The 11,335-nt window shown below is 37.7% G+C and overlaps 1 protein-coding gene across 3 annotated transcripts; it reads left to right on the top strand.

The window, feature by feature from the left end:
• The first annotated feature begins 1,694 nt into the window (after positions 1–1,694).
• LOC130436400 (solute carrier family 22 member 7-like) lies at positions 1,695–11,050 on the top strand. Of its 3 annotated transcripts, XM_056767013.1 has the most exons (13): positions 1,695–2,110; positions 2,435–2,576; positions 2,742–2,849; positions 3,580–3,694; positions 6,224–6,610; positions 6,689–6,792; positions 7,356–7,510; positions 7,629–7,797; positions 8,161–8,284; positions 8,381–8,490; positions 9,310–9,524; positions 9,664–9,772; positions 9,871–11,050. In XM_056767013.1, exons 5-13 carry the CDS (start codon positions 6,230–6,232, stop codon positions 10,064–10,066), a joined length of 1,563 nt encoding a protein of 520 aa, XP_056622991.1. In that variant the 5' UTR covers positions 1,695–2,110; positions 2,435–2,576; positions 2,742–2,849; positions 3,580–3,694; positions 6,224–6,229; the 3' UTR covers positions 10,067–11,050. The 3 variants fall into 3 exon arrangements, with proteins under 3 accessions (XP_056622991.1, XP_056622992.1, XP_056622993.1); XM_056767014.1 differs by lacking the exon at positions 3,580–3,694; XM_056767015.1 differs by lacking the exons at positions 2,435–2,576; positions 2,742–2,849; positions 3,580–3,694.
• Positions 11,051–11,335: the final 285 nt, after the last annotated feature.

The following is an 11,335-nucleotide window of genomic DNA, read 5'->3' as shown; positions in this document are numbered from 1 at the left end:
TGGTAGCCGTGTGTTATTAGTTTTTGAGAGGTTGTTATCTGGGAACAGGGTTGCCAGGTCCAAGAAATATTTCAAGCCCAATGACGCCTCAAATCTCGCCCCAATGGGATGAAAACCAGCCCATTTTTTTCTGGTGTCAAATACAGCAATAAGCCCCCTACTGGCGTTGTGACCTAAAACCCCTTAGCTGTTATAAAATGCACTGTAACCCAATACTTCGTGGGGCTTAATGCTTTTATAATACGGTTAATCCATATGCATATCAAGGTTTCATAAAATAAAGTAAATAAAATGAGATTTAGGATATGTAATGCGGTCAGACGTTATGAATCGGGGTATTTTATAATGGCTTACAACTCGTCTCAGCCAATCAGAATCAAGGACCAGAACTGGCCTTTTTATAATCAACTGCCAAAAGATGTTTATATTGCTCTATTTACTTATCTGAATGGTTTCCTATGTATTGTATCTAGGTATCTTTGTGTTCAACCTAACAAATACATATATACAGGTTTGGAACCTGTTACCTTCCCACGTGAACACGCCTGCACACGCCCCCCTTGAGCGCCAGGACACGTTCCCTTGAGTGGTAAAACACGCAGCAAAATGGCTGAGGAGAATAGTAGAAACAAAGAAACCGGGACTAAAACACTCAATTATTTGCTGAAATAACAAGCAGCTCGGTCGATGAAGATCATTACGTCTTCCCTTCGACTGAATCCGGTGCTCCTGGACACTGAAATGTTGCGCGGAATTGAATTTGCTGATATTGTAAGCAGTCATGCTGGGTTTTTTTTTACCACATGCTCACGTGGTAAAGTAACGTATATGCATACCCTCTATAGGGTGAGTAATTAACAACATAATTTTTATTGGTGGAGTGTCCCTTTAAAAAATATCATATGTGTGCTCGCGAGGCCACGCACGGAAATGGACGAGAAACGTGTTTTCTCTTCGTAGGACATGCAAAAACTTGCTTCGGAAATAAGCATGGTTCAATTTATTGCATATATGTGTACAAGCACCTCAATGTTTTAGTCGTTCTAGACTGCGTATAGCGCTGCTCAAACGTGATATTTGGCAGCCTGTTTTATACTCGCATGATTTAATTAATTGTGCCACGTGACATAAGTACAAAACATTAGTAAAAATAAGAATTCGGATGCATTGTCTTATACCACCGCTATATTTTCCTCTTTGGTTGATCTGAGCTCCTGCGTACCTCCCTGTACTGTAGCCCACCCGTCAGACACACTTTTGAGAACGGGTCCTGAACAGGTGTATATCTTGAGTTTCCAGGTATTCATTCTGAGTATGAATGCACATTAAGAAACTCATCAATTAACATTTATCCTTTGAACATGAATAAATATTTGGTACATAATGAAAATATCGAAAAAACCGCAACCCGATTTGTGCGTGAAATCCGCGAACAATGTCTGGGAATAGCGAATCTGCAAATGTAGCGACTGGCCAATCACAATCAAGCATTCCAACGAGACGCGTACGTCTGGATTTATGCCATCTGTCAAAAATAGCTGATCCTGAACACTATGTCTTCAAGAATCATCACCTGATGAGTGACACATTGTATCCATCTGTCTGTTTAAGTCAAAAAGGTTCAGACTTTAATATAAAAACCATTGAAACATCCACTGCAAGTCTAACCTCTGGACTGAACGTTTTATTCCAGTGCTAACAGCTGTCAATGGGCTTTTGCAGGTTTGGGTTGAGATGCGCTTCAGTTTATAATGCACACATTCAACATGTTACAGACTTTGTTCGCTCGATTAATCACTGTCATCTCACTCTAGTTTCTCCCATTATGACTGTACTTTGTGTTATAATTGTGGCCTTAAAGACGTGTTAATTACTGAATAACCTTCTGCTATGTGACATTTGCTGCACGATCTGTTCTAGTAACTGTATGCTCTCTAGATCTAATTGTTTTTGGCGCCCCTAGCAGTTAACTAACTAGAATAACTCAACAGCAGCAGAGGTTTGAGGAGGGGCTTCATTTTGCATTTATGTATACAGTGCTGTTTTAAACTTAAGCACTTTATTTGACTCTGCCGGTCACACATCTCAGCACTCGAACATCTGCAAGCAGGTAAGTGTTTTTCCATGGAAAAAAGTTTTCTTACTTACAAGTAACATTTTTTAAAAGAGCTTGTTGATTTTTCAACTTATATTGTGATAAAATAAACACATTTCTATAGATCAGTAGCCTACAGCTGAAATATGTTTTGGTTTTGTCATCGTTTATTTAAAGAAGATATTAGACATTTGGAATAAAGCAGACAGTGAATGCAAACCAAAATTTGAGAGAATGAAAAGTACATTTGTTTTTTTGATCATATGAAATAAAGTAAATACTTCTCCAAAGAGTAACTATTAATTCAAGTTAAGTCAAGTCCAGCTTGTGTCTTCACAGCTGTGCACAGTGTTCAAACAGAGTGCTGTACCTCCTGTGGTCTAATGCCTGCTGTGAGGCGAAAAGGGTAAAGGAATGGACTTGAAAAGAGTTCACACAGTGTTCCCCGATCAGAATTATAATTTTCATGCAGTACTTTAAGGTACGGGGGCGCATTGCTGCCACATACATTTTATTTTTTCCATTCAATTATGTCATAATAATGAGTGTTCTGTGTCATTTACATTTACATTTACATTTTAGGCATTTGGCAGATGCTTTTTATCCAAAGCGACTTACATTGCTTTATCCTATACATTTTACATAGGTATTTGCAATCCCCTGGGATCGAACCCACAACCTTGCTCTTACCACTGAGCTACAGGAAAGCTCAGTGTCTCAGATTAAAGCACAACATTCGTAGACATGGTTAACTGTAAGTACTTTATTTCAAGGTACTCCACCACGACCTGAGCGTGCTCGTAACGAAACAGTGACCTAGCATTTTGACACCTGAAGCAGACAACAGGCTCCCTTTCTAAAAGGCCCCGTACATTTATATACAACATATTAACATGATGTTCATACAATGATCTACAACGAGATAACATATTGTCTCGTTTTGACAGGATATGTTGTGTAAACGATACATTTTCTTGTTATGTAAGGGACAATGTAGAGGCAGCCGGTTGTTATCGCAGAAATAAGTTCATGGTACATTATTTTTCTTATTACACAGCTACTTACCACATGAGAAAAAACATGAACATAAAATGTGAATTTGAGATATTTCATTACCTCATTTTTACTGAATGTCGCTTAGTTTCGGTTTTAAAGTAAGAAACGACGTTCAAACATCATGAACAGGCAAATTTGTTTAATCAATTGTGAATATATTGTCACATATGTTATTAAAAGACATATATTTATAATTCATTTTTTCGTAATATTAAACTGCCCTACTTAAAATGATTTGCAGCATCCGGGTTACAGGGTGTTGTTAGTTTTAAGCCATTGTTATTTGAAAATAATAACCCTTGGAATATTGCGACAGGCCAATCAGAATCAAGCATTCTAATGAGAGGTGTAATAGAAAAGGATAATATGACGTCTCAAAAAAACTAAACATTAGCCCATTTTGTGAAAGCAACATGTTTTCTCCGCAGAGGGACATAGGCCTAGGCAAAAACCAGCCAACATCAAGCGATTTCTCTTCTGAGTTGCAATCCCTACTGATCCAGAATATTACAGTGACGACCGGACCATATTCATTACCAAGAGGTACCAAATAACGTTTCAGCAACGTAACTTTGTGATTCCAATATTCGTCAGGACGATGTAACATTGGACATTGCTTGGACTTGAGGATTTTATCATGAAGACATAAATGAAATGGACCATATTTGTCGCATCAATGACCAAATAACGTTTATGGGACGTGACGTGGACATTCCAACAACCAAACAGTTAAAATATTTTTTATAATTTAATTTGTTCACCATCATGTTGTCAGCTAATTCTGGACTGGTGGCCATCTTGCGAGCGGGCTCTAGACTGACCACTGCAAACTCCTGGCCACAGCCACCCCAAAAAAATACTTGAGGTGATCTCCTCCTGGCCCACGGTCAGAGTGGAACCAGAGCTCAGAAGAGCGCAGTCCAGAAATTTGGCTAGCGAACCTCGAGGAACCATTAAGGACGAGGTGTTCTTGAAGTGGTTTGTTTAATCCATAACAGAAAAAATCTATTAGGGCTCAATCCGGGAGATCAGAGTCACATGAAATGTCCAGAAGGTCTTGAATAGGGTCCTCGCGGGTACGGTTACCTTACCGCATGCCGACAAGGGCTACTGCTGGATCCATTGTGAGGTCGATCTTTCTGTAACACTGAGGAAGCGGAAAGAGAGTTGCTAGTGCAGTATTGAAATGAATGACATAAACAAAAACAAACCAAGGTAATCGAAGAACTGAACAGGAACATAAACACGAAACAAAGGAAACATAGGGCTTAAATACGCTGTTATAACAAGGAAACAAGAAACACCTGGGGAAACTAAATAACACAAAAAACTTCAAAAGACTACAAACATGGTACGCAAAAAGGAAGTAACCTAAAAGTCCAAAGTAACAGTGGAACACACAACAGATCATAACAGTACATCTGCATCAGAAACTTTATTTAGAGACTGAAGTAAATACATAATAGCCAAAGACTTAAAAAAAATAGGATTCAAAGCAGATATTTATTGGCAGATATGAATAAAAATTATCTTAAAGCTACATTATATTCTTGTCTTACCACAAGTTTAGGAGGATGTACGTTTTTTTAGATACAACCATCAAAACATCAGGGTCCGTTTAATTAAACGCCTAAAATAATTTCCGAAATCAATACTAATCAACTGCTAAAGTGATATCATGCAGTGAGGTAAAATGAAACAACCGTTTATGTTTTAATGATGCGAGAGCATGGCTCTTTGCAGAACAGCGCGCACGATAAATGTCTTATGAATTGTGCTTGTGAGGTCTAATTATGATGTTTGCGTGGTTTTTAAATCCAAAAACATCAAAATCAATTAGTAATTGGCTTTTTCTACTCAGGTTTTGAGGTCAGTTCTGCAAACGCTTTGTTTTAATGGGCGTGGCGCCTTGAAGACACTTGGGAGTAAACACCCACCGCTTTGAATGGATAGCATTTTTCCTAGTTGGAGCCTTTTGTGAATCCCTTTTCGAGACGTAACGTTAGGTTACACATTAGCACTCTTTACAGTTTTCGCAGTGCATTAGTATTATCTGGAGACCTCCTGTGATTTATAAATGACCTCCCCACATCAGTATTTCTTGTGACGCATTCGCACAGAATGATTTATTAAAATTTACTGACTTATTTCCTAGATGTGATATCAAGGATTCGCGTATAGTTTGTATAGCCTATAGTTGTATTGCGTTTAATGATATATGACAGTACCTGTCAGCATTTGAGACCGGCCAACCGGACTAAAGATCACCCTGATCGCGGGCCTCAAATGTTACGAGAGTTTCCATGATAAATAAACAAACGGGAATCTTTCGGTAACTTATGGATATCACCCAGCACCTGAAATAATACCAAAACACTTCAAAGCAGCCTCCATTATTCTCAAACTGTGTATAAAACCTTGAGAAATTATATATGAACCCACCAAATCACAGAGATGGCTGTTTGCATGGGCTTAAGATCACAGACAACCACTGCAATTAATATAAATGACTTTTCCTGGAGGGCCGCTAACATATGGGGCCGGAACGGGGCTTGGGCCGCTCAGACGGACGTATTATGAATGCGAATGCACACAACACGAAGGCAGAAGACACTTATGCATGCCACCCCACCACGATCTTGTTTTAACCAGAAAATATAACATTTTATCGACATATTATCCTGTTTAAACAATATATTTTATTTTTACGTAACATATTATCTCTTTATTATGACATTATTGACTAAAAATAATGTAATCTATGTGACAGCAATGCGCCACCTTATTAAAGGGATTTTTAATACTATTTTAATTTTCCTACTATGATAGTCAATGGGATCACTGAACTATTTTGACAAGCTTTTGTCCACATATCTTTCTATGTGTTCAACCAAAAAAAAAGGAATTTATACAGGTTTGGAAAAACTAGAGACTGAGCAATTGATGATAGAATTTCATTTTTGGGTGAAGTATCCCTTTAAATGTCTAGGGTCAGTTAGGGTCAGCATAGTCAAAGCTGTACTTGGTGCACTTTATCACCTAGAAATAAATAAATGAAATATTTTGTTCCAGGTCAATATGAAGTTTGAAACTATTCTGGAAGAGGCAAATGGATTTGGGCGATACCAGATCGCACTGGTCATGCTACTGGCCATACCACGTCTAACACTCCCATGTCATTTCCTTTTGAACAACTTTATCACTGCCATCCCGTCTCACCACTGTGACATCAGCCATCTGGATGCTGATTGGATCTTGGGCAATTTGAGTCAGGAAGAAAAACTGACTGTCAGTATTCCTGCACATGAAGATGGAACTCCTGTTTCCTGTCAAATGTTCTCTCATCCTCAGTTCCACCTGCTGTCAAACTCATCCAGTCTTCCAGAGTTTCCTCTAGTTCAGTGTCAGAATGGATGGGAGTATGATAACAGTACATTTAGCAGGACTCTGGCAAAACAGGTGAAGTGTCATGGTTGCCAATATCCCCCATTCATCTTATAGTTCTCTAATTTGACAGCCTCTCATCTTCTCTTTCAGTTTGATTTAGTTTGTGACAAGAAGGGGCTGAACCAGGCATCAGGAACCATATTTTTTGTGGGTGTCATGATCGGAGCTGCGTTTTTTGGTGTGATCAGTGACAAGTAAGGAAGTTTTAACACGCAAAATGAAGTAGCCTTAAATGTTAATATAATTATTATATCTGACCTTGGACAACAAAACCAGTCTTATGGGTATCCATTGATGAATGTGTTGTTAGGATAGGACAATATCTGGAGTATATACAACCGTTTAATTTTTTTTAAATGAAAACAATTTGTTAATCAGAGGCAGTATAACAGGCCATCCACTCACAAAAATAAAGTAGTTATATTTAGGTTAGGAAATTATATTAGGAAAATATCTTAATGTAACATGATCTTTACTTAATATCCTAATGGTTTTTGGCATAAAAGAAAATCGATCACTTGACCCACACAATGTATTTTTGGCTTTTACTAAAAATGTTCCTGTGCTTCTTAAGACTGGTTTTGTGATCCAGGTCCGCATATAATATAATGATGAGTGAAATGAATGACGAAGATGTGCTTTGTAGTTACTCCTTTTAAAATGATTCTTTCATTTCTTTCTTTCCCATTGATGCAACAACAGTCATTGCTGAAAGTTTGGAGCCATTGTTTAGCTGCATGTTTTTTTGTTGTTGTAGGTATGGTCGTAGGAATATGTTGCTGTTGTCCTACATCTTAGCTATAGTGTTCAGTGCTGCTAGCGCCTTCTCCAGTACCTTTATCATGTTTGCTACCTTACGCTTTCTAACCGGATTTTCTCTGACGGGTATCTCCAACATATCAGTTGTGCTCAGTAAGTTTCACCATCCTCTTCTCTGAAATGAGGACTGATGTTGCCAAAGCGTAACTGTCTGTCTGCAATTCTATCTATATACATTGTAATTTTTCATAATAATTTTTGTAATCGGTAGGCGTTGAGTGGGTGGACACTAAGCACCGTACATTTGTTGGAGTGTTTGGCAGTCTTTCCTGGGTAGTAGGCAATATGCTGCTGGCCTGCATTGCCTTTCTGGTCACTGATTGGAGGATGCTGATCATTATTGTCTCTTCTCCTCTTCTACTCGCTGCAGCCACCTGGTGGTAAGGAAACACCATTGTTCTGTGTGTTCTTGAGCACTGTGATGCCTTCTCAGTCAGGGCTTGCCAGGGTCATGTTTTTTCCCCAGCTGGAATGATCGAAGCGTTCTGTTTTTCTAGTCAACAATAACATAATTCATTTGTATAGCAGACAGCATGCTATGTCCTTCAGTTTACAGTCTTGCTCCCTATTTAAGACTGTTTCTGTTCTTTTGTCTTTGCATTTAGAATGACATATTGAAATACTTTCACTCCTGCAATCCTCTTTTCTAATTTTGTGTTTCTAATATTGACGTAATAGTTCTGGTTTGTAGAGAGAATTCTAATACAGTATGTGGTGAGAATAATTGGGTAATGTTTTTAAAGGTGGATCCCTGAATCAGCCCGATGGCTCATAGCCAATAATAAGCCAGACAAAGCATACAAGTATCTGGAAAAATGTGCTGTGTATAATAAGAAACAAGACTTCATGTCGAAAATCAAGCCAGAGGTATACATTCTCCAATTATTCACAACTGTGCAGTATTTATGCATAGAGCTATATTAAATCCAACAATGTGGTTAAAACATTTTCTTTTTTACACAGACTCTAATAAATTTGATGAATGTAGATAACCCGGACCACAGTTATACCTATTTAGACCTATTTAAAACCCCACGTCTGAGGAGACTTGCACTGTTTACAGCCATAGTGTGGTAAGTGTGTGTGTGTTTATGTGTGCGCATTTGTCAATTATCTTAATACATTATTTTATAATTGTAAAAAGTTTCACAATTCAGGGAGGTTGTGAAAACAAAGGGCAACACATTGTGAAAGGTAGAGAAATGCCCCGAAAGCGATAGTTCATTCAAAACTTTAAATCCTGTCATCATTTACCATCATTTAACCTCAAGTTGTTAAAATCTGTATAAATGTTTTTGTTCTCATAAACACAGAAAAGATATTTGGGAGAATGCTTGTAACCAAACAGTTCATGGCCACCATTGCCTAGTAGGAAAAATTGCTTTTATGATTTTCCTTGTTCAGTTGAACAAAAAAAGAAGATATTCTGAAGAATGTAGCAAACAGTTCTGGGGACTTTTGACAACCATTGTATTTTATTCTACTATGGGGGTCCAAAAACTCTTTTGGTTTCAAGCATTATTCCGAAAAGCTTTCTCTGTGTTCATCAGATTTTCTGTTTTTTTTGGGGGGGGGGAACTGTCCCTATTGGAGAATCTGCATGCCATCTTTGAACCTTATATGGATGAAGTTGCATAAAACTACAAGATGTATTGCAAGTATGCAAGTAATAGTTTGATGTAGTACCGAACAATAGTTTGATTTAGTGCTTTTGATGAATGTTGGTTTTAAATAGTGTTCTGCAAATTTGGTCAGATGAAATAGTATTGAATTAACCTAAAACCATGCATTCTAAGAAGTTGACTGAAATACAGCAATACATTGCAATATAGCCATTTTTAAACTATTCCTAAGTAAATGATATACATCGCCTTCTATCTCTATTTATTTAGGTACGGTGTTTCGTCTACATACTATGGCATCAGTTTGAACATCACTGGCTTTGGGCTCAACCCTTTTCTGACGCATTTCATTTACGCTGCCATAGAGCTGCCTGCAAAAATCCTTATTTACTTCTGTCTCAACAAGGTTGGCCGTAGGGTCTGTCAGTCCGGGACACTGATATTAACAGGATTCTGTATACTCATCAATATCCTCACACCTACAGGTTTGCATCCCTTTTGTATAAAGAACACTTGTGTATGACAGAGAAGAAATATTCATATATAGCCATATAGTATCTAAACATAAACAGTTCTAAACATAGCCATTGACCTAAAATCTCTTCTCTGTTAATATGTGTTAAGAGTACTGGACGTTCAGGACTGTAATCGCGGTGCTGGGTAAAGGGCTTTCAGAGGCTTCATTTACGACCGTGTTCCTGTACACCACAGAGATCTTTCCCACGGTCCTAAGGTTAGATTGATCGTATTACTAAAGAGCACCATTAGACCACTTTTCAAATCACTTTCAGCTCACTTAGTTTTGAAAATGCATCCCCTTCCCATCAACAGGCAGAATGGACTTGGCTACACCAGTTTCATGGCTCGGCTGGCAGCCTCCATTGCTCCTCTTATCATGCTCTTAGAAGATGTCCCAGAGATGATTTTCTGCTCGTTGGCCATCCTTTCTGGTGCCGTCGCTTGGCTTCTTCCTGAAACCAGTAACAAAAGATTGCCAGAAACCATAGAAGATATTGAATGGAAATAGCTCTACCTTTTTGAAAAGACTGGGTTTCAAAAGACTGAAATGTGGAAATTTGCCCAAGAGGAGTAAAACTGATAACTGTGAAATACAGTCTCAAATATCTTTTATTTTTTAAGAAAAAAGTCAAGTTTATTTGTTTTGTTTTGCCTTATTTATTTTTCCTTAACAAATCTCAGAGATGCTCATCACAAAAGGCTGTATACCTTCACATGATGGTTTAGATATCAGCTTCTCTATATATTTAGATAAGAATTGTAGATTTATATTGAGTTCGTTTTCCTTTTTTTTCCTCTACTTTATGACACAGCACCATGGACAGCACCCACATTAGCAACGGTATATTTAAAGGGATACTTCACCCATAAATGAAAATTCTGTCATAATTCACTCACCTTAGAGTTGTTCCAAATCTGTATACATTTCTTTGTTCTGATAAACCTCTGAGAAAGATTTTTGGAAGAATGTGTATAACTAGACAGAGTTTCCCCCCCATTGACTAACATAGTAGGAAAAAAACAATGGTCATAAAAAGTGACCCAGAACTGTTTGCTGTCCTACATTCTACAAAATGTCTTTTGTGTTACACAGAACAAAAAAAGACAAAGTAGTTTTCCTGCTATAGGAGTCAAAGGGGGGCAAGATCTGCTTGATTATAAGCATTCTTTCAAATATTTTGCTCTAAGTTCATCAGAACAAAGACATTTATACAGATTTGGAACAACTCGAAGGTGAGTAAATGATAAAAGAATTGTCATTGTTGGGTGAAGTATCCCTTTAAGCTGTATGATAGCACCACGGAAAGCTCCACATTGACTTCTTGCAAATAGGACATCTCGCCCAAGACTTCCTTATTTGGAAACCCTATGTAATCACCAAAGAGCAATCAATCAATACTAGTATATTCTCTTTACATGAGTTGTATTAATAGATTAATGTGGCCCTGATCATGTGACCACAAATAAAGATTAAAATCTGTTTGCATCACACCAAAAAATGTCTTGTGATTATTTGAATGCTTTTAGAAATGTATACTGTTAACATGTGTGATGCAGTATGAAATGTGTGAAAGTATGTGTGATTTACTGTAATGTCTAGATGGCAGCAGTGAAAAACTTAGGAAACAGAAGTACTAATCTAGACATTTTGAACTATGGTTGTCTGTATAAGATACCTAGGTTGAACATTAGTCCAGACAAGTTAATGTTGCGGTGATCTCCCATCAAAACCAGGAATCTTATTCTAATTATTTGCTTAAGTATTTTATAAAAAGAG

This window comes from Triplophysa dalaica, chromosome 15 (genome assembly GCF_015846415.1).
Source record: "Triplophysa dalaica isolate WHDGS20190420 chromosome 15, ASM1584641v1, whole genome shotgun sequence".
NCBI classification, from domain to species: domain Eukaryota; kingdom Metazoa; phylum Chordata; class Actinopteri; order Cypriniformes; family Nemacheilidae; genus Triplophysa; species Triplophysa dalaica.
Note: the sequence above shows the minus strand (reverse complement) of the source record. Positions and strands in the feature narration are given on the sequence as shown.